Source organism: Dama dama, chromosome 3, assembly GCF_033118175.1.
Source record: "Dama dama isolate Ldn47 chromosome 3, ASM3311817v1, whole genome shotgun sequence".
NCBI classification, from domain to species: Eukaryota; Metazoa; Chordata; class Mammalia; order Artiodactyla; family Cervidae; genus Dama; species Dama dama.
Genome location: NC_083683.1, coordinates 34,813,058 through 34,840,319, shown reverse-complemented (window position 1 = coordinate 34,840,319; position 27,262 = coordinate 34,813,058). Strand labels below are relative to the sequence as shown.

General features: G+C 35.1%; 1 protein-coding gene across 5 annotated transcripts in view; it reads left to right on the top strand.

Annotated features, from left to right (window-relative positions):
• Positions 1-27,262, top strand: part of CEP290 (centrosomal protein 290) — an 89,023-nt gene that overhangs the window by 1,341 nt on the left and 60,420 nt on the right. For all 5 annotated transcript variants that reach the window (XM_061125460.1, XM_061125452.1, XM_061125469.1 and 2 more), the window contains exons 4-19: positions 1,574-1,643; positions 1,939-1,985; positions 4,609-4,752; positions 9,969-10,022; positions 10,761-10,913; positions 11,291-11,473; positions 12,147-12,236; positions 12,967-13,089; positions 14,379-14,502; positions 18,974-19,146; positions 19,857-20,019; positions 21,650-21,750; positions 21,823-21,910; positions 23,018-23,130; positions 24,739-24,823; positions 25,394-25,536. In XM_061125460.1, coding sequence (XP_060981443.1) covers positions 1,574-1,643; positions 1,939-1,985; positions 4,609-4,752; positions 9,969-10,022; positions 10,761-10,913; positions 11,291-11,473; positions 12,147-12,236; positions 12,967-13,089; positions 14,379-14,502; positions 18,974-19,146; positions 19,857-20,019; positions 21,650-21,750; positions 21,823-21,910; positions 23,018-23,130; positions 24,739-24,823; positions 25,394-25,536 — 1,854 coding nt within the window. The remainder of the gene's footprint in view (positions 1-1,573; positions 1,644-1,938; positions 1,986-4,608; positions 4,753-9,968; positions 10,023-10,760; positions 10,914-11,290; positions 11,474-12,146; positions 12,237-12,966; positions 13,090-14,378; positions 14,503-18,973; positions 19,147-19,856; positions 20,020-21,649; positions 21,751-21,822; positions 21,911-23,017; positions 23,131-24,738; positions 24,824-25,393; positions 25,537-27,262) is intronic.

The window sequence follows — 27,262 nt, the reverse complement described above, 5'->3', positions numbered from 1 at the left end:
CCAGTTTGACTCTGTGACCCCGTGGACTATAGTCCATGGAATTCTCCAGGCCAGAATACTGGAATGGGTAGCCTTTCCCTTCTCCAGGGGATCTTTCCAACCCAGGGATTGAACCCCCATCTCCCACGTGGTAGGCAGTTCTTTACCAGCTGAGCCACAAGGGAAGCTCAAGAATACTGGAGTGGGTAGCCTATCCCTTTTCCAGTGGATCTTCCCAACCCAGGAATCGAACCAGGGTCTCCTGCATTGCAGGCAGATTCTTTATCAACTGAGCTATCAGGGAAGCCTGTCTTACGTTAATTATGTTATAATTTGTTAGAGTAGCCAACCACTGTAGGGATTTGTTAGAGGAGAAAGCGATTTAGATGTGAGAATACCTTATAAGGGCTTTCCTGGTGGCTCAGCTGGTAAAGAAGCTGCCTGTAATGCAGAAGACCTGGACTCGATCCCTGGGTTGGGAAGATCCCCTGGAAAAGGAAACGGCTACCCACTCCAGTATTCTGGCCTGGAGCAAAGAGTCAGACACGACTGAACGACGTTCACTCACTCTCTTACCTTATAAAGGTCAAAGACTGTTGAGTAAGTGGAGGCAGTGGTAAAGTGTTAACGAGATTCTAGCACTGGTGTGCATAGGTGCTAAGTCACTTCAGTCATGTCCGACTCTTTGTGACCCCATGGAATGTAGCCTGCCAGGCTCCTCTGTGCATGGGATTCTCCAGGCAAGAATACTGGAGTGGGTTTCCCTGACCACCTCCAGGGGATCTTCCCGACCCGCATCTTTTATGCCTCCTGCATTGGCAGGCAGGTTGTTTATTGTTAGTGCCATCTAGGAAGTCCTCTAGAGCTGAAAGTGAAAAGTGAAAGTGAAAGTCCTTCTCCAGGGAATCTTCCCAGCCCAGGGATTGAACCCAGGTCTCCTGCATTGCAGGTGGATTCTTTGCCAGCTAAGCCACAGGAGAAGCCCTCTAGAACTGAATGTTACTGTAAATAAAAACTGGGGATAGAAAATATGCATATTCTTTACATTTGAGGAGACAAGTGCAGAAAGTTTATAGCAGGTTGTAGAAGAAACAGATGTTGGATATAGTTTGGAATAGGCTGTCCAGGGCCTTAAAGGCATATCTTATGCTCAACAGTTAGAAGCCATTAAAGGTTTTTGAGCTATACAGTTGCCTCCAGAAGGTTAAATTAGTTATGTTAAATGACAAATTGAAGAGAATTGAAGTGGTTTAGACATAACATTATGTAAGAAGTTAGACATAAAATTATGGAGTGGAATAGTGAAAATTAAAGTAGAAAAAAGAGATAGTTGAAAACATTACAAAGGGGAAGTTGCAATGCTTGAAATAAGACTTGAGGGAAGAAGAGGAATCAAAGATGTTTCAAACTTTTAGGAATCTAGAAATTATAACCTTAAGAAATTCACCTATTCATTCAGCAAATATTTGCAGAATGTCTCCTTGTGCCAGGCATTGCAGGCCCTAAGTAGTAGGATAGTAAATAGAACTAAATTATTTTTAGTGCTTATGTTCTGATGTAAAGGCATACTGAAATAACTTTTTTTAATGTTAAGATGAAAGCCCAAGAAGTAGAGCTAGCTTTGGAAGAAGTTGAAAAAGCTGGAGAAGAACAAGCAAAATTTGGTAAGTGCCTTGGAGAAAGGATTACTGTGGTGTTAAAGAGTGGATTCCATTTATTCACTAAGCAATAGAGAATCAACTTTAATATAGAGTCTATAATATTTGCATAGTTTATTTCAAAAGGTTTTTCTAGAACTCCTGTTTCATGGAAAATGTACAAAATAGTTATTTTCTCTTGTGTTAGCTTATTATAAATCTGATAGAGTTTAAAAATTAGTTTTATTATTTTATTGAAATTTATTTAAAAGTTTGTTTTGAGATAAATCTAACCAGTTCAAACATTTGTCTTTTTTAATAGAAAATCAATTAAAAACTAAAGTAATGAAACTGGAAAATGAACTAGAGGTATGTTCTTTTGTATTCCTTAGGGTGTAATTGTCATAAATATTATCATTTTCAATTATTATTTTCAAATTTTTTCATTATATTTGGCTGGAAAATCAGTGGAATGATACTGTGTTTATAATTACTTGTTCAGTATATATTTTATATGCCTATTTATGTACCTTAAATTCTATTAAGGATTGCACATCTAATTGTGAACAAAATAAAAATGTTGAGTAACCTCATGGAGCTTACAGTCTAGATTAATATACAGGGAGATTACTATTACTGAGGTGCAGTGAGGCATGTTGGAATTTGAAGAACAGTGACAGAAAGGTATAGGAGAAGAGGAGCTTTCTGAGAAAGCCAAGAGCCAAAATGTGAACATAAATTTTCAGTGAAGAAACTGAATACATTGAAATTATGGAGATTATTGGAAAGAATGTGATACAAATGGATTAGTCTTTATAAAGAGGAAGGACCTTTATCCTTTGTACTTGGAAGGAAGGAAGAATGGATGTTTACAGAAGCTTTCCATGTTGGTAGGTTTAGTGCCTGGAATTTGAGAGGATGAAGAGGTCATCTGCTAAAAATAAGAGTGGGAGATGTGTAGTCAAATTTTAAGGAAGTCGGATAAAACCTAAAGTATATGGAGAATGAACTGGAGATTTCAGGATCTGGAATGTTCGGATCTTGGTTCTTTCACATACTAGCTCTATGGATTCAGATGGTTTTATTTTTTATTCCTTATTGTATATCCAGCTTCTAGGGAAATACCATTCTCAATAAGTACTTGTTAACTGAATTATGAGAGCTTCCCCAATGACTCCGTGGGTAAGGAATCTGCCTGCAATGCAGGAGATGTGGGAGACGCGGGTTTGATCCTCAGTTTGTCGGATTTTCCCGGCAAGAAAAAGTGGGCTGCAGCCCACTCTGGTATTCTTGCTGGGAAAATCCCACGAACTGAGGAGCCTGGTTGGCTATAGTCCAAAGGGTCACGAAGAGTCAGACACGACTGAGCAACTAAGCGCAAGCACAAGTGAGTTAACGGAGTCAGATCAGGTCTGTGCTGGTGTTTAGCAGGGCAACTGCTACAGGATAGAAGAATAGGGCAGTTGAAGATATTGGTTGAAGCAGTGATTATAAAAAGCTAAATAGACAAGGAAATCAAGATTGGGATGTTAGGGAGAGATTAAGGAGAAGAGGAGTCACGGGATTAAAGGGTCTTGTGAGGTAAAAGGGCAGATGTTTTTGTGAATAATTGGAGAATGTTTCTGCTTGGACAAAGTCCTGGTGTGGGGATGGGAGTATGAGGCTATAATGCAGACAAGAAGAGAGTTTAAAAAAAGAAAGTCCGGAATAAAAGTTACATATGTGTAGAAATTGCATGGGGACTTTTGATGGAAGACCGTGAGTCATGTGCCAAAATTTCTCAGTGAATTTTGTGAAGGAATGACTGGGAAGTTGGTAGTTTGCTACTACCATGAATAGGTAATGATAAGAAAGCTGGCTATCATGTGAGATTCAAAGCAGCAGGAGGAGTTTTTACAGGATGGCAGAGGAATGATAGCCTAGAAATTATAGTTTGGGGTAAATCAACACCTTTTCTTAACCTCTAATTATATGAGATGTGAAAGAATAAGCATTTCCAATCTGAAAAAGTTCCAAATGAAGTAGTGTACTAAAAGAGCCAAGCTATAGCTAAAGCAAGAAGATAGAAAGGATAAGTCAGTGGAAAGGCTAGGGAAGTAAAATACCAGTTTATCTTGGAAGAAGATTTTCTTTGAGAGCATAATGTAAAGCTTTTTGAGGGAGGTAAAGAGTGAAAAATTTGGTTAACATAGAAGAATAACAGAACTGAATGGCAGGGAGATGACTTAGAGACAGATTAGAGGACCAGAGGATTTTTGGTGTTTTTGACCATGACCCAAAGTAACTGGAATATGAAGCAAAAGGTATTTAGTCTGCTGCAAGATTTTAAAGGTAATCTAAGTCTGGATGTCTAATATAATAGCACTAGCTATGTGTGGCTGTTAGCCTTTAAATTAATTACTGTGTAAATTAATTACAACTTAAATTAAGAATTCAGTTCATTACCTGCACTAGTTGCATTTCAAGTTCCCAGTAGACACATGTATATAGTGGCTATTGTATTGGGCAGTGCAGAGAACATTTCCATTATCCTAGGAAGTCCTTTTAGATAGCACTGGTGTAAATATGAGTCAGTGATATGAGGGGAAGGGCTGCTTAAAAGCTCCGTGGGTCAGTGACTAGGGTGGAGGCTCAGGTGGATTCTGGCGTTGTTTCAGAGCTCTGATACTCAGGGAAAGCCTAAATAGTTCATTGCATAGACCATTATATGCCTTTGTAGTTTACCCTGATGCCTGTGGCTCGGCTATAACAGAGTCTGAGTGATTAACAGTTCTTTGTAGCTCTGGGTGGCTTAGGAAGAGCTTAAAGGGTTGTCTGTGAACTAAAGCCTAAATACTCTTAATAAAAATGGTTCTTAAGCAACTTGATTTTAAACACCTGGTGCTGATTATAATAAAATTTAAAAGTTGAAATAATAATTTGTTTGCTGTTGATTCATTTGACTCTCCAAATGTAATAGAATTAATTTTTACTTTTGGTTTATTACTTTCAGATGGCACAGCACGCTACAGGTGGGCGTGACACTCGGTTTTTACGTGATGAAATTCGCCAACTTGAAAAGCAGTTGGAACAAAAAGATAGAGAATTGGAGGACATGGAAAAAGAGTTGGAGAAAGAGAAGAAAGTTAATGAACAAGTGAGGCACATTTTTCCATTGACAATTAACTGTTCAAGTTACTAAAAAACACTACCTGTTTATAGTTTCTATCATTTTTAGTAATGATACCAATTTTTATGTATTTGTGGAAATTGATCTTTATGTATTTCTAAGGTTTTATATCATAGCTGATGTTGTCATCCCGTCTTTAAAATACAATGGATCAGAAGTTCTAGTGAATGAATATGACCTAGACATTAATTCTTTATATATGGAGGTATCTTTTTCTGCAGATGTTAAGAATTCTTTACATAAAGTTGATGATTAAGTCTGGAATATTGACATGAAAAAATCAAACATTCAAAAAACAACTGATTTTCTTATTTGTCATAATTTGGGGAAAAATTTATATTTATATTAGTACTAGACTTGGAAATTAATATTTAATGATATATTCAATAATAATCAAATTTTTTATTTTCAGGCATACCTCACTTTATGTAATATAGAGGTTCTTAAAGAGTGTTAATGTCACCATTTTGTAAATCAGTTCATATATTAAATCATAATGTGTCATCTTTTGTACAAGCATAGTTTATTATTACCTCTTATACTTGTTACTTATAAAATAATTTAATGTTCACTATAGTTTGAGAAAAAATTATATTTTTACAGATAAATTTATATTTCCTTTTAGAAAATAGTATGTTTTCTTTTTTTGCCTCCACTGTCACTGACTTAGTGAAAAATTTGGTGTCTACATGTATTAGTTGTCCCATTCCTGATGCCCAGAAGCTTTTTGTGTCCTTTATAAGGTCAATGTTGTATTATGTCCAGATAATCTTATTTTGTCCGTCATTCTCTTGGAAACAGATGGTTATAAATATAAGTAGATGACATTGATTATGAGGTAATGTTGATATTTAAAAAGAATTCATCATAGACTGATATATAAGGAAAAATGTTCCTATTATTTATGTATTTATTTTCGGCTGTGCCACAGGACATGTGGGATTTTGGTTCCCCTACCAAGGATCAAACACATGACCCCTGCTTTGGAAGCATGGAGTCTTAACCTCTGGATCTCTAGTGAAGTCCTGAATTCCCATTCTTGATATATATATTTTATTAGATAGTTTGGAAGTAATGTAAAACTGAGCTATTAATACCTATATAGTTTTTGCAGTGAAAAAAGTGTAGATTGATGCTGAAAGGTGATGAATGGTGGCTTAGTGGTAAAGAATCCACCTGCCAACGCAGGAGATGTGGGTTTGGAGGATCCTCAGTATGTCAGCAAATTTGGAAAACTCAGCGGTGGCCACAGGACTGGAAAAGGTCAGTTTTCATTCCAGTCCCAAAGAAAGGGAATGCCAAAGAATGCTCAAACTACCGCACAATTGCACTCATCTCACACACTAGCAAAGTAATGCTCAAAATTCTCCAAGCTGGGCTTTAGCAATACATGAACCGTGAACTTCCAGGTATTCAAGTTGGATTTAGAAAAGTCAGAGGAACCAGAGATCAAATTGCCAACATCCCTGGATCATTGAAAAAGCAAAAGAGTTCCAGAAAAACATCTATTTTTGCTTTATTGACTATGCCAAAGCCTTTGACTGTGTGGATCACAACAAACTGAGGAAAATTCTGGAAGAGATGGAAATACCAGATGACCTGACCTGCCTCTTGAGAAACCTATATGCAGGTCAGGAAGCAACAGTTAGAACTGGACATGGAACAACAGACTGGTTCCAAATAGGAAAAGGAGTATGTCAAGGCTGTATATTGTCACCCTGCTTATTTAACTTCTATGCAGAGTACATCATGAGAAATGCTGGGCTGGAAGAAGCACAAGCTGGAATCAAGATTGCCAGGAGAAATATCAATAATCTCAGATATGCAGATGACACCACTCTTACAGCAAAAAGTGAAGAAGAATTAAAGAGCCTCTTGATGAAAGTGAAAGAGGAGAGTGAAAAAGTTGGCTTAAAGCTCAACATTCAGAAAACTAAGATCATGGCATCCGGTCCCATCAGTTCATGGCAAATAGATGGGGAAACAGTGGCTGACTTTATTTTTTTGGGCTCCAAAATCACTGCAGATGGTGATTGCAGCCATGAAATTAAAAGACACTTACTCCTTGGAAGGAAAGTTATGACCAACCTAGACAGCATATTAAAAAGCAGAGACATTACTTTGCCAACAAAGGTCCATCTCTAGTCAAGGCTATGGTTTTTCTAGTAATCATGTATGGGTGTGAGAGTTGGACTATAAAGAAAGCTGAGCACAGAAGAATTGATGCTTTTGAACTGTGGTGTTGGAGAAGACTCTTGAGAGTCCCTTGGACTGCAAGGAGATCCAACCAGTCCATCCTAAGGAGATCAGTCCTGGGTGTTCATTGGAAGGACTGATGTTGAAGCTGAAACTCCAATACTTTGGCCACCTGATGGGAAGAACTGACTCACTGGAAAAGACCCTGATGCTGGGAAAGATTGAGGGCAGGAGGAGAAGGGGACGACAGAGGATGAGATGGTTGGGTGGCATCACTGAGTCAATGGACATGAGTGTGGGTAAACTCTGGGAGTTGGTGATGGTCAGGGAGGCCTGGTGTGCTGCAGTTCATGTGGTGGCAAAGAGTTGGACATGGCTGAGCAACTGAACTGAACTCGAGAAGGAAATGGCAACCTATTCCAGTATTCTTGCCTAGAAAATCCCATGGACAGAGGAGCGTGGTACGCTGAAGTCTATGGGGTTACTGTAGAGTTGTACATGACTTACTGACTAAATAACAACAAAAGTGAAGGATAAGCTCTCAGCAAATTATCTGTTTAGTTGACTCAGTGAAACATAACAGACTTACAGATTTCTTATCATGAAGGATCCTACCTATCTGTACAGTAATAGAATTGCTTAGGGAGATGTCTGTGTGTGTCTTTTTCTAGGCTGTTGTTCTTTGTCTAGCCTGTATATTCATCAGCTTCTCATCACTGATACCACTCACTTTAAGCTAATCAGAACTGTCTTGTCTATTCATGTCCTAGACTACTATCTTTATTCGTAGGCACACACACAGACAACCTGTTCAGTCACTAAGTCATGTCTGACTCTTTGCAACACCATGGAATGCAGCATGTCAGGCTTCCCTGTCCTTCACTATCTCCCAGAATTTGCTCAAGCTCGTGTCCATTGAGTCAGTGATGCCATCCAATTATCTCAGCCTCTGTCACCTCCTTCTCTGCTCTCAATCTTTGCCAGCATCAGGGTCTTTTCCAGTGAGTCAGCTCTTTGCATCAGGTGGCCAAAGTACTGGAGCTTCAGCATCAGTTTTTCCAATGAATATTCAGGGACAACTTGAATACATTGTTAATGGACCTTTCCAGCCAGTAGGTTACTTGAAGTAGAATATGGATATGAGTTGCTTTGGCAATTTGTTTTTCCCCTTCGCCAGTCATTCAGTTTTACTGAGTACTTATAGCATGCGAAATACTAAGGATACAGTGGGCATACTGTTCTGCTTCTTAGCCATATTCACTGTCAATTACAAAGATAATATAAGATAATAGGATACTCGGGATACATTCAGATATAAGAATACTCTGGGATACTATGGGAAGGTATACATAAGTCAGTCTTTTTTTTTTTTGAGTTTGAATTTTTATAAAATAGTTTTTCAAGTTTATTTTTGGCTACACCGCATCTTCATTGCCATGCGGGCCTTCTCTAGTTGCAGTGAGTATGGTCTACTCTTTAGTAGCATTACGTGGGCTTCTCGTTGCAGTGGCTTTTCTTGTGGAACATGCATATTCCAAAAGGATATCTGTGGATAGGAAATCATGAGAGACACTGGATAGATAATAAGAGTTTGTGGGTCATGGATATTGAAGCAATAGAAGTGATTGGAAGGCTGATCTCTGAGGCATAGAAATGTCTAATGAAATAGAGTGTTTCAAGGAACAGCCCAAGAAAAGAGTATCAGGAGTATGATGTTTCAAAAACCAAGGAAAGTGAGCATTACTGTAAACGGTTTTGCCTTTAAGTTCTTGAAATGCATTTTCTTGTTAAATTTCCCAGTTCAAAATAGGATAGGACTGTTTCTTAATTCCCAGATGATAATAATGATAATGGTAAACTTCTAATATTTGTAAGCATGCATGCTAAGTCACTTCAGTCGTGTCCAACTCTTCGCAACCCTAGGGACTGTAGCCCTTCAGGCTCCTCTGTCCGTGGGATTCTGCACGCAAGAATACTGGAGTGGGTTGCCGGGCCCTCCTCCAGGGGATCTTCCCGACCCAGGGATTGAACCCCAGTCTCCTATGGTTCCTGTACTGCGGGCAGGGTTTTTACTGCTGAGCCCCCAGGGAAGCCCCGAAATTCATATAGCATATTGCATTTTATTATGAACTTTCTTTTAACTTTTTAGTTTGAAAACTTTATCTTCATGAAGATTTGAAGAAAAGCAATAAGCACTCACATACTCCTTACATAGGTTCACCGGTTAACATTGTGCTAGATATGCTTTATCTGTCCTTATCTTGGAACACACAGACTTACTGCCCTCCCCTCCCCTCCTCCTCTTGCTTCCCTCTCCTCTCCTTTCTTTTTTGGTGAGCCATTAGAGTTCATGTGAGATATTGTGATACTTCTTACTTAAATATTACAAATATTATGATATTTTATTCTTAAATATTTCAGTATATTTCCACTGAAAGGAGAGGTATTTTTCAATACAACTACTTATATAATTAGCATACTCAGGAAATGTAGTATCAACTCAATGCTGTTTTCTAATAGATAGTCCTTAATCAGGTTTCCTCTGTTGGCCCAGTGATGTCTTTTTAGTTTCCCCACCCACAATCCAAGCATTCATGCTTCTTTTTAAGCATTGTGTTGTACCGCTTTGTATTTCTAAGTAACTTAATGCTCCCTGAGAGTGGAGTCTTTCAGCTCTGATGATAGAACTGCAATACAGTAAAGATCTTGGACAGAAGACTGCTCATTAATAGGTTTTAGGCTGGGGAAGAAGAGTAATGGTTTTGTTTTCTGTATCCTTTGGTTAGAGTTTTTTGTTTGTTAAACTCAACTTGCTTAATCCTTCCTATCCTTAGTTTTTAAAATTTTGGCTTACTCTTCATGTCTTGGGTCAACATGAAGTCCTCAGTAATTAAACATTCTCTGCTTTATTGACGAGAAATTGAAAACCTGGAATTACGTTGAATTAATGCTGAATTTTCTTTTTTATCTGTTTTTTGCTATTTTAGTTGGCTCTTCGAAATGAGGAGGCAGAAAATGAAAACAGCAAATTAAGGAGAGAGGTTGGTAAAAATAAATTCAGTAGTTGTGGTGGTTCAACAAAGATACTTATTGAAAAAGTTTTCATAAATTAATTCTGTAACCAGAACTGGAATTGTCTAAGTAGTTGATGTTTTTGAACTGTGATTTTTATGATATGACTTTGTCTTAGGGAAGTAGAAAATAAATAGAAAGTTGAGGCCGTTAAGTACTGCATCATTTGTTAGATCTCTTTGGGTGAATCTTTCTTTTTTAAGCTGTTCTTTGCTTGTTTGCTAACTGAATATGTGAGTGAATTTCTGCCTTACTTTCTCTTATTTTATCTGGCATTCTTTTAAAACTTTTGTTTCTTATGAAATCTTACAAATTCTGTTAATTATTTGGTTCTTTTGAGCCAAATAATGTACATTGTTTATCATGAATTTTTATTTTTTAATATAATCAAAATTTTTTTGTTTTGGTTGGTAATTAATATTCTTGCTTTCTTTGATTATCCAAAATAATATCTTATTCTCCTAAAATTTCTTTTTTTCCTTTAATTTCTTATTATTATACTTAATTATATATTATCTTTCTCATTTCTAATTACCTTCTTCTTGTTCTTTTCTGGAGAACAAACGTCTAAAGAAAAAGGTGAGGCTTTAAGGGTTGTGAAACCTTGGGATTTTAAAGGTGTGTTTTGAGATCATTACTTAGAGGGTAAAATATTGTTTCTTTGGATAGTTTTTTTAAATAGAATATTGTGTTTAATCTACGTTCAGAATGAACAGCTTCGTCAGGATATTATTGACTATCAAAAACAAATAGATTCGCAAAAAGAAACACTTTTATCAAGAAGAGGAGAAGACAGTGACTACCGATCACAATTGTCTAAAAAAAACTATGAACTCGTCCAATATCTGGATGAAATTCAGGTAAAATGGATGGAAGTCAGTTCAAAGCTGTAATTTTTTATAAATTTCATTATAATGTAAATCTAGTATTTAGACCTACATTTAAACATATTTAGTGTAAATCTGCAAATGTGTAATTGTAAAACATGAAATAAATTGCATCTTTGGAGTTCCAAATCTTGCAAATTCATTCTTGTTATATGTTTATCTTGTGCATTTCTTAAGAACTAAGATTCTTACAGTTTTCTTGATATTTAATTTGATTTAGTTGGTAATTTAGTTGATACTAAATATGTATAAAGTTCCATTTTCTCCAGCACACTTATGATTCCATTTAATTTTAATTTAAATTTGTTTTATTAAATTGTTTTTAACTGTAATGCCTTTACCTTTCCTAGACTTTAACAGAAGCTAATGAGAAAATTGAACTTCAGAATCAAGAAATGAGAAAAAATTTAGAGGAGTCTGTCCAGGAAATGGAGAAGATGACTGATGAATATAATAGGATGAAAGCTGTTGTGCATCAGACAGATAGTATGATGGACCAGTTAAAAAAAGAAAATGATCATTACCGGCTTCAAGTAAGGATTCTTGTTAGATTAACCTATTTGGACGGACTTCATATTGCCTCATTACTGTTTATTTGAAATTGGAAAGTATTTTTTACTTTCTAGGATATGAGATTTTTGTCTTATGCTCTAATATACCATCTTACACTGTAATATGTTGCCATGCTGATATATTTGTCTCTCTCTATATGGTTTTCTGGTTTCCTTACACATACCTTATAGTTCTTGCCATGTAGGATGTATAGGTGATATCTGAATGAATATATAGCTAGCAGCCCTGCAAAGCTATTAATTTGGGGAATTTTCTGCTAAAGACTCTTAGAGGTCCTGTGAACCATGAAGTTTAATTTTACACCTTAGAGCAAATGCACTCTGCATATCATAGAAACCAGTTTATTGCTCACTACTTACACAGGATTAAACTTGTTAAAAAATAGAGTAATACTTAAAAATATAATTACCTTATAACAAAAAGTAATTTTACAACTACAAAGATGCACAGACCATTTAATGTCACCCTAGCTATAGAACTGCTCCAATAATGAATATGCCTTTAAATATATATGTATATGTGTGCGTGTGTATGCTTATCACTGTGTATAATGCATGTATAAATATTCAGTTATAACAAATATGTTTGTGTTACACTATTTTACAACATTCTTGAAATAATTGTTGCCTTTAGGTGCAGGAGCTTACAGATCTTCTGAAAGCAAAAAATGAAGAAGATGATCCAATCATGGCAGCTGTCAATGCAAAAGTAGAAGAGTGGAAGGTGCTTTTTTTCAATTGATGTAATAGCTTTTAATTTTAGATTTCAATATTTAGTCTTAATTTTCTTTAAAGGCTTTGTACTGGTTAGTGAGATTTTTGTTAGTTATTTCCAAAGGTGTATGAAATGTCCTAGCTAGAAAAGTTTTAAGAACTGCCATGTATAGACCTCTAGAGCTGTTTTTAATCATTTAATTTTGGAGGAGAGATGTTAGTAAATGTATTCTTCACTTTGTTTTTACTTAGTATCTTTTAAGGATTAGTTTACATCAGTACATATAGTATTGCTTTGTTCTTTTTGATGACTATATGACTGTAATTTTTCTTTGTAGATATGCCTCTTTCATTCAAGATATTTTATGCTTCTTCGTGTCATTTTAATGTTTTCTTTTTGAAGATTAGTTGTACACACTTTGTAATTGCAGGGAGCTAGTTATAACTTCTTGTTTTAGGAATGGGTTTTGGAAACTTAAAGTTGTTTAATTGAAAAGATTGAATTCCTTAAAAAAAAAAAGCACAGTGTATATCTTTGAATCATTTCTTATTTGAACCTCAGGCTGTATGCACAAAAGGGACAATGGTCATTCCAATTGTTGCTGTTTTCTCACTTCCAAAATTTTTTTGCCTGTATTTTCTTGATCTGCTAATGGTATATATTGAAGTATGGATCATAAATGAGGAATGGTTTATTAATTTTCCTCTTATGTAACAGACCCTATTTTGTTTATTTCTAGTTAATTTTGTCTTCTAAAGATGATGAAATTATTGAGTATCAGCAAATGTTACATAGTCTGCGGGACAAACTGAAAAATGCCCAGCTTGATGCTGATAAAAGTAATGTTATGGCTCTACAACAGGTAAAACTTTCTCAAAATTTGATTTCTCAATGAATTTTATTAAAGTTGGCAGTCAAACTCTGAACTGTCTTTCATTTATCTCCTGTGCCTAATCTAGTCACTGGCACCTTTGGGTAGATAATAAAGTCTTTAGAAGTTTCTTATACCATCCATTCCTAAGCAAAAATTGTATTTAGATTTAGAGTTAGGAATAGAATTATTTTGTGTATTTTTCTCTGTTGATGCAGATAATACATTTATTGTTTGGGAATTATTTATAAGGAACTATTAAAAACTTTTAGACATTTAAATATTGTAGTACTCTTACTAAACTTTATTATACTGTGTTTTAGTGCTGAAATATGCTGTACAATGTAAAATAAAGTATGGCTATAACTTGTACTGTATAAAATTTTTATATTTAGTGCCAATGTATTCATATATGCCTGGTAGTCCAGTGGTAAGGACTTCATGCATCCACTTAAGGGTACATGAGTTCGATCCCTGGTCTGGGAACTAAGATCTGGCAAGCCATGTGGCATGACCACAAATAAAATAGGAAAGTAAAAAAGGAAAGACTAACGTTTTAGTTGTCTTAAACACTTAAGTTGTCTTAAACACTTGCATAAACTGTTTTCTCTAGTCATAGTCTAAAAGAAAGAAGGAAATTTAGGAAGTATTTGGAGACTAAGGACAGGTGCAAAGGATAAGATTTTCATATGAAGTACACTATAAGGGTGACAGTGAAGAATGGTGAGGGAAAAAAAGCACAAGGCAAAATGGAAACATATAAAATGATAAAAAGATAGTTGGATGATGAGGAAAAATAGCACAAAAGGAGTCATAAGTCACAAACATCAGAGAGTTCTGGAATTTCTGTTTGCCAGAGTGCTAGCTCTTGTATTGTCTTTAAGTATTGGAGAGACAGCAATATACCTACAGTGATTAGTGTAGTTGAGGTATACAAAATAGTAAAAGACAGAGTTTGATTTATAAAAAATATATTTTATAATTCTGTTGAATAAAACAAGATCTACCTTTTTCTTACTTCTAGTGAAAGTCGCTCAGTCATGTCTGACTCTTTGCAACCCCATGGACTATACCATCCATGGAATTCTCCAGGCCAGAATACTGGAGTGGGTAGCCTTTCCCTTCTCCAGGGGATCTTCCCAACCCAGAAATAGAACCCAGGTCTCCCGCATTGCAGGCGGATTCTTTACCAGCTGAGCCACAAGGGAAACCCTCATACTTCTAAATTGTGTATTAATATTCAGAAAGTGAAAATATGTGATATTCAAAATATTTTATAGGGTATACAAGAGCGAGATAGTCAAATTAAAATGCTCACTGAGCAAGTTGAACAATATACAAAAGAAATGGAAAAAAATACGTTTATAATTGAAGATCTGAAAAATGAGCTCCAAAGAAATAAAGGTAATTCAATGTTTTATAAGTATGTAGTTATTTTAGATAGCATTAAATTTTTAAAATGTTTTATTTTTATTAAAATGGAATTATGTTATAGCAATATATTGTTGATTTTTCTCTATTTGAATTTTATCATATTTAAAAAAAGTTTTACCTGATATTATTAACTACTTTACATGTGATACTAGTGTTTAAATTTGTAAATGGTGGCAGTATTTTCTATAGATTTTCTCTGATGAAAATTACATTAATCTCTATTACCAGATTGGCTGTATAAAAGAAATGAAAAATGGTGATGGTATTTATCCTCCTCTTTGTAATCAACAGAGAATGAAAGAAAATAAACTTTTGAACATTCTGTAACAATGTTGCAGAGATTTTTTCAAAAGTAATTGACTTGTCAACATTTGAATTAATCTTACCCAACTTGATAATGTCATTTTCTACCTACCCTGGGTCATGCAAACTTACCTAACTGACCAAATCTTCTGAATGTAAGCCCTTACAACATCATTGATCCTGTATTTCCATAACACTACATGGTATAGTTATACCAGAGCACATTAATGCAAACTGTTCATAATTTCATGACATAGTAAGTCCATTTATTATGGTTGCCAAGATAAAAAAAATAAGACATGGGAAATAATGAGTGAGTCTATGCCTGTGTTTTTGTGTAAGTGAAATAACAGTGGTGGTGGTGGTGGTGTTGGTGTGGTTGTAATTTAGATAGTGAAGCAAAAGCCTCACTGAGGAGATATTTAAACAAAGGCTTGAAGGAACTGAGGGAGGGAGCCATGCATGTGTTCCTGAGAAGGGGGCAAATGAGCTCAGGGCGCTGAAGCAGGAGCGTGTGGCGCATGTTTGGGGGACAGCAAAGACGTCATTCTGACTGGAGTGAGCAGGTGGGCAGCCATCGGTGTGCAGTCAGAGAGGTAAGGCTCTGTCCTGTGGGGCCTTACGATTCATTGCAAGGACTTTGGCTTTTCTTTTAAGTGAGAATGGATATCAAGGAGTTTCTGAAGAAAGGAGTGATGTAGTTTGACTTGGACTGTGTCCTCCATAGACTTGAGGAGTGGTAAGGACAGAAGCAGGGAAACCTGCTTACAATAAAACTATTGTAGCAACTTAGGGAGAGGTGACGGTAGCAGAAAGCATGGAGGAAGAGTGAAGTTGTATGTAGTCAGTTCTGGATGTATTTTGAAGGTGATAGAAATGAAATTTGCTGACAGATAAGATGTCAAAGGTAAGAAAGTTATCAGGGTTTTTGGTCTGAATGCTGGGGAGAACTGTGGAAAGAGAAGGTTTAGAGATGATTGGATACTTAGTTAAACAAGACCTGGTAAGTGAGACATGCTTATCAGACATCAGAGTGACAGTGTTAAGTAGGCGATGGTGGTGGTGCTGGTTTAGCCGCTAAGTCATGTCTGACTTTAGTGACTCCATGGACTGTTGCCCTCAGTCTCCTCTGTCTTTGGGATTTTCCAGGCGAGAATACTAGAGTGGGTTGCCATTTCCTTCTCCAGGGGATCTTCCTGACCCAGAGATGGAACCCAGGTCTCCTGCAGGCAGATTCTTTACTGACTGAGCCACCAGGGAAGCCCATTAAGTAGGTACTTGTATATAAAACTCTCAGGTTCAGGAGGACAGTCTAGGCTAAACATACCAATTTGGGAACTATATGCATAAAAATGGTAGTGGAAGTGATGAGGCTGGCTGAGATGATCAAAGGAGAAGATAGACAATGTTGGCTAAGAAGAAAAATCTTAAGACCAAGCTCTGGGATGCTTCTACCTTAGAGCTTGGGGAGATGAAAAGGAACAACCAAAGAGACTGAAAAGGAAAGACCAGGGAGATGGGAGGAAAACCAGAAGTGTGTGGAGCCCCGAAACTCACCTGAGGAATGTCGTTAAGGAAGAGCATAAGCAGCTGTGTTCATTGCTGCTGCTCTGTCAAGAGGAGCACTGAAAATTGACCACTGGATTTCTTAGTGGTTGTTTTTAGTTCAAGAGAAAATACAGAGATGAAATAGGGCAAATACAAAGACTTCTGAAGGCTGTTTCTGCAAAGGAAAGGAGAAAAATAGAGTGGTATCTTGGGGGAAGAAGGGTAAAAAGTGTTTTTTAAGTGGATGAAATAATCATGTTTCTAAGTTAATAGGAAAGATCAATTAAAGAAGAAGCAATTCATGAATTGATGACTTAGGGGAGTGACAGAAGGACTTCTGGACTAATAGCCTTGAGGAGGCAATGGGATGGGATCTAGTGTTCACTGGAGTAGCAGGCTTAGGAGCACAGAGAGTTACCCATAGTAGCAGGAAGAAAGCTGGAGTGTATACACAGAGTTGAATGTGGTTGGGTAGATGTCCTAACAGTAAAAACTTCTATTTTCTCAAAAAACAAGGAAGCAGAGTTCTCGGATGAAAGCAAGGATAGAGGCAGATGTATTAGAAGTTTGAGATTAAAGTAAAGAGAAGGTGTGAATTGGTCATCTGGAAGAATGAACAGACTCAGGAAGTGTACTGTGATTATTGAGCACCATCAAGGTCCACTGGATACACTTATTTCTCTGTGTGTCTGTGTTATATATGTTTGAGAGTTATAATTTGCCAGTAGCTTAAATTCCTTTAAAAGGATGATAGGTATTGTGGGGTTTGCATATTCTGGTCAAGAGGAGGAAAACTGACAGTTGATCTCTGATATCAAATAAGGAAGGGGTCTTATTTAATGACACTATGTTGGTCTGAAGTCATATGACCCCGAAAGCCCACAGAAGGTGTGTGTACTACATATTCTTTTTCTTTTTTTAACATATTCTTTTTGTCTTGACTTTAACATGTATATGTCAATTAATAGTGTTCCCCCTTCATTGATTTGGATTAGTTTTAGTTCTCAGGAGCATCTGAAAAATGGCAAAATCACGATGGAGGTTTATTTCTCACTTGTGTACTGATCTAGAATTAGGTGGTCTAGGGTATTGCCTTCATTTGCCTCATGTAAAATATAACTTTACCTTCACATCTTGTCCCAAACAGCAAGATAGAGCAAGAGGAGGCAAGAAGCAAAGAGCATGTACTAAAGGATAGGCAGTAATTTACTGTGGAAGGGTCATGCAGCAGAAGTCCTTACAGACTGCAAGGAAATCAAACCAGTCAGTCCTAAAGGAAATCAACCCTGAGTATTCACTGGAAGGACTGATGGCTGAAGCTGAAGCTCCAGTTATTGGTCACCTGATGCGAAGAGCCAAGTCATTGGGAAAGACCTTGATGCTGGGAAAGATTGAAGGCAAAAGGAGCAAGGGGTGGCGGAGGATGAGATGATTAGATAGCATCACCAACTCAATGGACATGAATTTGAGCAAACTCTGAAAGGTAGTAAAGGACAGAGGAGGATGGCGTGCTGCAGTCCATGGGGTCACAAAGAGTCAGACACTACTTAGCAACTGAACAACAATACAGAAAATAGAATAGATTTTGGGGACAGCAGCCTCTTTCACATTCTCTAGAAAGCAGGGCTCACTTCTTAGAAACATGTGTGATCTCCCACACTAGTCCAATGCCTTATATAAGTATAGACTGTATAATTCAGTAGATGTTTACTATGATAAGAGTGATTATTGGCAGTACAATTTAAAATGATGGGAATGCTTATTTTGGTCTTAGCAACAATTTGGTAAGATGTACAAGTAGGAATTTTTAGCAACTAGTTATAGTTAAGTTTAACTGCAAGTGATAGAAAAAAAAATCAAATGTGACAGTAGTTTAAAAAGGATGGAAATGCACTTTTCCATAATCGAAGTTGAGGCAACTTGTATAGGGTTGCTGAGCTAGATGAACAAATACCAGATACCGGGTCCCTATATCTTGTTGCTTTGCCTGTCTCAACATGTGGTTTCCATCTAATGGAAGAAGTTATAAGTTATATGCAGTTAAAGGAAGACTGTTTGAGTCTGGCTGGAGCCCTAATGCACATATTCCAGCTGGTAGGCAGAAGGAAGGAGAAAAGAAAATTTCACTCCTCTCCTTTAAAAAACATTTCCTGAAAATGTGTACATAGTCTTTCTGTTTATATCCATTAGTCACATAGCCACCCTTGGCTACTGAAATATAAGTGGAAATTTAGTCTTTATTTGAAGTGGCCATGTGTCCAACTGAAAGGCCATAGTTCTATTACAGTGGACACAATGGAGGATGGCTTATAGAAACGGATTATCAACCTTTGCCACAATGATCATTCCTTGTAAAGTAGTGCTTTCCAATCTTATAATTCATACCCTTTCTGCTAAGATTTTCTTAGAATCCTTTTTAGTTTTATTAATAAAATAGAGTTAAAACTTATTTTATAAATATAAATTTATAATATTAAATGGACTTTTTAAAGTGACATACCACTCTTCCTGCTTCCCATATTGGAACCAGTCATTTATAGGAGTAAGTAATCACTTCAGTTCATTGATGATTTTAATTTTTACCCTGTAGGAGCTTCAACACTTTCGCAACGGACTCATTACATGAAAATTCAGTCTAAGGTTCAAATTTTAGAAGAGAGAACTAAAGAGGCTGAGAGAACAGCTGAATTGGCTGAAGCTGATGCTAGGGAAAAGGATAAAGAACTGGTTGAGACTTTGAAGCGATTAAAAGATTATGAATCCGTATGTATTTTTATCTTGTCAATGACGGAGCCACTTCAAGTTAGACTGTTCTGTGCCATTTACTGTGTGCATTTAAAAACATTCCAGAAGTATCTCATGATAAAGGTTATCCTAACTGACTTACACTGAAGTGTTCAAACTTCTGTGTAGCATTAACATTTTGGCAGGAAAATTGTTTTCAAACCATTTGGATAAAGCCTTTTGCTTTATCAGCTTTGCTGAGGCAGCAGGATTGGGTTCTTTATAATCTATGCCATTGTACCACCATGTGGCGCCACTGATTGTATAAAAGTTGTAAGGGGGGTGCTGCCTACTGTGCCAACACAGCTTTACTTTGTACTTTTTATATTTTTAAATCTGGTTACTGCTATATCACACCACTGATAACCTCCTTATTCTAATGGTATTGCTGATTCTCCCTTACTGTTCTTTTTCCATATGTTGTTAAGTGTTTAACATGTAATATTCTGAGTTGCTTTGCCATTAGGATGCTGTACTGGGAAATGTCAATTGTTCCATTTCCTGTTATTATTACTACTGGATTTGTTTTTAAAAGTACCATAAAAAAACACAGTTTAAAGATATAAATCTTAGTTTTATGTGCACTTCCCCTCGACTTAATAAGAAATAAATAAGAAAATAAATTTATGAACTTGAAAATTTATTCAAATAAACAATGTTATATTTAAATCACATTGGGTATTTTTCAGGGAGTTTATGGTTTAGAAGATGCTGTTATTGAAATAAAGAATTGTAAAAACCAAATTAAAATAAGAGATCGGGAGATTGAAGTATTGACAAAGGAAATCAATAAGCTTGAGTTGAAGATCAATGATTTTCTTGATGAAAATGAGGCACTTAGGGAGCGAATGGGTAAGTCATCTTTTAAGATACAGAGTTTGCTCAACCCTAATGGTCAAGTCCTTTTTTTGTTGTTTATTTTTATTGTTAATAATTGGATATACTTTTTTTCCAAATAACTCCTCCTATAAAAATATTTAAAATTAGTACAAGTGGAACTGTTCCAATTGAAGTGGGATTATGGATTTGATGGAATTGGGATGATAGTTGGCCAGATCTGGAGCACCGCTATATTCAGTCCAAGATCGCCTCAATAATAATTGCTTGTTTAAAAATGAAAGTCTACTAACTTAATACCACATATTACAAGTTACCTTTATTTTCAACAAAAGTAATTTGTTAGTTTGCAAAATGCTCTAACTTCAGATGAATGTTGGGAACATTTAGAAATACTGTTCAATCCTTTTTAAGACTTTATTTGATAAATATTTGAATTTTATAGTTTAGATTAAGTTTTACTTAGGTTGAGGATTATAAGGTTACTATTGATTATAAGAAGTAATTAGTAAATGTAGCGTGAAAGTTTGTATATTGATATCAGTAAATAGTTCACTAGTGAATAGTTCATTAGTTTGAATGTTATGACAGTCCAATGTAAATTGCTACTTTAAAATGAAAATAAAGATGCAAATAATGATTTCATTATACTTGGTAGATACCAATTAATGCTCTTCTAGGGTGAAAATGATCACCTGTAAAAACTATTCTCCAAAGGAAAAAAAAGTAAATATTTTATACATACTATTTATTTGTAAAAGAGTTTCTAACTAGGACCCAGAGTCATGCCAGGACCTCAAGTTAGACTTAGTCTAATCAATTTGACCTATCAGATTATGGCCAACTTCAATCTGGATGTTCGTAAAGATGACTGAACTACATAGATAGTAGTCATAAACATTAGACTTTCTGTATTTTAAAGGCCCCAAATCTTGCTTCATAATTATTGAGACAATCTTGATATCTGGTTTTCAGAGCATGGTAGCCTCTTAGTAATAGGAAGTTAGGAAAGGGAACGTCAATCTAGTCTTGATAATATAATTAATATTGATATCAATAATGACTACTCTGTGCTAAGCACTGCTATAAGTACTTTATTTGGGTTAATTTTATTATACCCCTGACAACAAGTCAAAAAGAAATGCATACATACATGTTGCTGCTGCTAAGTCTCTTCAGTCGTGTCCGACTCTGCGCGACCCCACAGACAGCAGCCCACCAGGCTCCCCCATCCCTGGGATTCTCCAGGCAAGAACACTGGAGTGGGTTGCCATTTCCTTCTCATACATACATACATACAATATTATCCCTACAACTAATTAATAATTAAAAGTGGGAATTGAACCCAACTGTTTTATTCCAAAGCTTCTGTTCTTAATATATTATAGTACCACCTTGACAGTCCAACATGGAGAAGACAGATCATAATATGTTTTTATCAGGATTTCCATTAAATTGTGACAAAATTTTAGCTTATACAGTTCAAATACCTGAAGAATTCTTGCACAAAAAGTACCCCGTTCTTCAGTGATGGTGGCTAAATAGATTATAACCAGTTGCTTGATGATAACCAGTTGTTATATGAAGTTTTTTGTAGCTCATTTGAATATGAATAAGGTTTTAATCATATTGCTTTTTATTTTAGGCCTTGAACCAATGACAATGATTGATTTAACTGAATTTAGAAAGAGCAAAAGTTTAAAGCAGCAGCAATACAGAGCTGAAAACCAGATTCTTTTGAAAGAGGCAAGTGCAGTAGTCAACTGGTTATTTTCCTTGTTGAAGCAAAGAGAAATACTAATAGTTTATACCTTGTAGATTGAAAGTCTAGAGGAAGAACGACTTGATCTGAAGAAAAAAATTCGTCAAATGGCTCAAGAAAAAGGAAAAAGAACTGTCACTTCAGGTATACTCTGTTACTCCAAACCTTTAAAGAATCATTAGAAAATGAATTGTGTGGATATAGAATTTTCTGTAAGTTGGAAATAGTATTGCTGTATTCCTGTGGTTTTGCTACAAGTTTAATAAATGAAAATAATGGCTTGATGAGAGTGTATGAGTGTCATTGAGTTCAGTCCTAAATCTGAAACAGTTAAAAAGAATAGGAAGATAAGTGAACAAAAAACAAACTTCAGAATCATGGACTTTAGAAAACTTTATAGTATAATCTTACTAATTTCTAGTCAATCACAATATGTTGTGATTAGTAATGATAAAACTTAGTATTTCATTAATATATATTACTGTTAATATTTTCTCTCCTTAAAAGCTATGCATTCGAAGCTTTCTTTGTACATTTTTCTTTGCTAAGTGAAAATAATGTTTTATTGAATAAAAATTAACATCTTTTTTTGTTTTGATTTATCTTACATGATATAAAGAGAACAGTTGGTTTAGTTCTTTAATAGCTATTGCTTTTTTGTAAGAAGACCATAGAGACAGATTTTTTTTTCTAACTTGGCCCAAGCTCACAAGTATCTGTGAATAATAAAGATTTTTTTCTTTTTAGCATTATGCTCTCTATAGTACATCAAAAATTTCTAGAAGGGCAAAACTTTGTAATTTATTAATATATTAAGCAATTTAGTAATCATTCATGATTCTTTATGTGTATATATTTTAATTATTTTAGCACTTATTAATATGTGAAAAAAGAATGATAGAGAAGATAGAATTTGTATTGTTTCTTATTAATATCTTCTTAAAAGTGGCCTAAATCAGGCAGTTGTAAAGGAGGCTACATATGGATCAAGGATTTTGGAAATAACTATTTTACCTTTTGTTTGAATTAAAACTTGATTTAGTTTTTAAGAATTAAAGTACTGGGGGCTTACCAGTGGTTAAGAGTCCGTGCTTCCACTGCAAGAGGTGCAGGTTTGACCCCTGGTCTGAAAACTAAGATCCCACGTGCTGTGAGACATAGCCAAAAAAAAAAAAAAAAAAAGCATTAAAATATTGGGATAATTAAAGAGTTATTTTTATGTTGCTCATTTGTGAATTCTTTTATTTGTAGGATTAATTGCTGAGGACCTGAACCTAACTGAACACTTTTCTCAAGAGAATAGAATGAGAGAAAGAAAATTTGATTTCATGAGCCTCAAAAATATGAGTGAAGAACAGTCAAAGGTAAATAGTAAAGTATTACTATGGCAAAGAGAATGAATATTATTATCAGGCTTTCATTTCTTCCCCTATTTTCTCCTTTTGGACATTGCTGCTTTTTATACTTGTTAAAAAGTCTCAGATAGATCCCAAGATTGATTCATGAAATGTTGTTTACTCTGAATACAGATTAGGAGTTCAGATAAAGTAGAGCTGCCGCATAGGAGACCATCATTCAATATTCCACAGTCACATCAGAATGAGCCAGAAGAGAATATGACCATGGGATCGTTATCGAGAATGTTATCTGAAATTCACCAGAATGTAGAAAGTGAAGTGAATCCTTTTGTCTCTTTAACTACACATTCTTCATCTGTACAAGTGAAAGATAATATTTCACCTCCAGAAACTATTACAATAAGGGAGATTTTTAAAGCACCCTGTCTACAGTCTTTAAGAAATCTAGAATCATTAATCAGTACTTTTAGTAAAGATAGTCATGAAGAAATAAATGAATATTTATGTTCTTTTTCTGATGAGTCTGTGAAGAAAGTGACAAGAAGCCATCAGGCACTTGAAAAGACTAATTTCACACAAAAAAGTGATTCATCTCTACAAGCCTTATCAATAGCTTCAGATTTAACGCAGAAGTTATCACTTAGGCAAAAATCAACAATATTTTGTCAACAAATTCATGATAATAGAGCTGGCATGGAAAAATCACAAGTAGCAACATTAGAAGATGAACAGGTTCATACCCCAGTCAACTTTGCTGATACCAGTTTGAAAGAAGATATAGGAAAAGGTGAAGTACCCTTACAGACAGAAATCTGGAAAGGTAAACTTGAAGTTGATATTCCAGACCCTGTGCCAGTTACTGCACAATCAAAATTACCTCAGATAGATCCACTTGAAAATCTTATAGAACAGCTACGGACAGAACTAGTATTTCTTAGATCTCAGGTGAGCTATCCTCCAAATAACGTTCCTAGGATTTTCTTTTAATTCATTTTTATGACTTTTTAACAAAATTCTATAAGTATCAATTGTAATAATTTTTCTGTTTGCACGTTAACACTAATTTATTCACATTCTTTCTTTTAAAAATCTAAAAATGCAATACGTTTGAGATGAACTCATTAACTTGCCTAATTTATTACATGTTTCTTTAGAATGAAGTCATAGCACAGGATTTATTGATCAAAGAAGCACAGAATAGAAATGCAGAAATAGAGCTTGAACATCTTAGAAGCCAGGCAGATCAGGTAGAGTAAAGGCAGATCATTAAAAGAGATGATTCATATCAATGTATGACAAAACCCACTGAAATGTTGTGAAGTAATTAGCCTCCAACTAATAAAAAAAAAAAAAAAATGATTGTGGTGCTAAAGAGAAAAACCTTCATTATCTGCTTGCCTTTTGCCGTGGTGTTGCAGGGAGGGAGAGTGGGAGGGGTGATCATTGCCTGTTTCACCTTTTAAGTTTTATTTTATTTTTATGACTGCAGCTATGTTTCTGTAGCTTGTTTTAGGTGTTTTAAACCTCAGTTGGACAAACTTTTCTTTAAACTTCAAAACGATAAACTATTCTAATATTTTTTTAAAAAAACAATTTTCTCTTTATTTTGTTTAGAATGAATTTCTTTCAAGAGAACTAATTGAAAAGGAAAGAGATTTAGAAAGAAGTAGAACAGTAATAGTGAAATTTCAAAATAAGTGTAAGTCACTGTTATCTCTTATTTTTCTTTACTTACTTAACCTGTACTGAAAATTATGGGTCTGAAAGGACTTTAATACATTCTGTTCTCTAGTCTGTTTCAGCCTTAACTATGTCTATAACGCATCAATGTCAATCTCTCATTTATTTGGTTTGCCTTGCTGTATTTCTTTTTCAGAGAATGTTATTAATCTGAATTTATTGTAATGATAAATAAGTCTATTTTTTCTCTTTTGTCTTCTAATGAAAGTGAAGTTAGAAAATAAATGTAAAGGTTTTAATATAAAGTGAAAGCAGAGTATGCTTATGATTTATTTCTTTCAGCCATGAGCTATATATGTATATATATGTGTATTATTTAAATAGGTGTCCAGTTTTATTTAACTATTTACACATTGGATTTATACTTGAATTTTTTGTACATTTATTTGTATTCACATTTTATAAATGGGTTATTTTTGCTATATGTGAAATACTTGTCATCTCTATAGCATAGTATAATTGTAAATTTATACCTAGTGTAAATTATAAATTGTAAATCTCATTCATTCAATAAATATGTCATTTTTAGTAAAAGAATTAGTTGAAGAAAATAAGCAACTTGAAGAAGGTATGAAAGAAATATTGCAAGCTATTAAGGAAATGCAGAAAGATCCTGATGTTAAAGGGGGGGAAACATCTCTAATTATTCCCAGTCTTGAAAGACTAGTTAATGTAAGTTATTTTTATATTTAATAGTTTTATTTTGTTGTTTCATCACTTTAAAAATGTTGTTCTACTCTCATTGGTCTCCACAGCTTCTAATGAAACATTACTGTCATTTGAGTCATTCCACTGCATGAAATGTATAGTTCTCAGACTACTTAAAAACTTTCTCTTTTTATTTTGTTTTCACCAGTGTGACTGTAATGTGCCAAGGGGGGAAGGGTGTGTGTGTGTGTGTGTGTGTGTGTCTGTGTGTGTGTGTGCGCGCGCGCGCGCACCTTGTTTGGGGTTTCACTTGTTATTCACCACAATTGAGAAATTTTCTGCTATTAATTTCTTCATTATTTTTTCTGCCCCCATTGTCTCTAGGACTCCAGTGATACATGTTAGACAAATCCTTGAGGCTCTGTTCATTTTTTCCCTAATATTTTATCTTTTTTCCTCTGAGTTGGATAATTGCTATTGATTTATCTTCAAGTTCACTGATACTTTCTTCTGTCATCTCCACTTTTTATTTTAAGGGTCATGCTGAGACAGAGGCAGCAAGATGAGTAAAATCATATGTAATCTCATTAAGAGTGTGATCTGGGATTTAACTCAAAGCAGTAGATTTCTAAGAGTAAGCCTTTAACCTAAGAAGAGCAGAACAGGCCACATGAAGTAATAATTTATACTACTTCAAAAGGGATAGCAGGAAGAAATAGGCAGAAGGAGGTACTCTGACAGATGACAGAGTAGTCTAGTTAGTTGTCTTGTTGATAAATAGCATCATGTTGTCTATAAGGTCTTTTGGAAAATGAGATTGAATTAGACAGTGATTAGGGACCCTGAAAAGTATCCTATAGCAATAGAAAGTGGACTTAAGTGCATAACAATTATCTGATCTAAAGTGCCATTCTGATGATCTCTTAGAGGAGGTACTGCTATGTCACTGGATGGGGACATCCAATCAGAAAAAAGGAAAAATAACAACCCAGAAGAGAAGCAGATGAATTCTATGGAAGCAGTGGTATTAGGAACACCAGAGGCTGTCAATTAAAATAGAAAAAGTTAGAATTTTACTGGGCTGTTTATTTTGTCAATATTTGATTACTAAATAGAGTTCCCCTGGTAGAATAGAGTTTGATCTGAGACATAGTATTAGAAGTGGGTTGGTGACTTCAATATTCATACTATTTTTGTTTATCCAGAACTCTTGGATAAGACTATTTTATCATACTTTGCTTTTATTATCTTGTATGCTTCAACTGTATGGAAAGGAAGCAGTGAAAATTTTATCTAATTGAATGTAGTAGCTATTTCATTCCATTGCTTAAGTTTTACTTTAAGATGCTTCATGGTTTCAAAGTACTTACATATAAATTATCTCATTTTGACTGTATAAAAGCTTTGTGAAGTGAACAGAGCTAACATTATTTCCCCTTTTTTAGAGATAAAGAAGCTAAGATTTAAGGAATTTTAAGTCACTTGTCCAGCTAGTAAGAGATTGGTTTATATTTGAACCTTAGTCATCTTGTTCCTGTTTAGTTGTTTTTCTGGTCTACCAGTCTACTTGGGTTAACTCAATATTTGTTAATTGTCAGAATGAGGTGATCAGTATGTTTGGTAATACTGATGTTGGTTAACTGGTATCTTATAAATTTGTAAGAGATAGAGTTGGTATACATTATTACACATGGGAGTAGTATCATGCTTAAATATGAGTGTTATTTAAAGATAGATTATTATACTATGA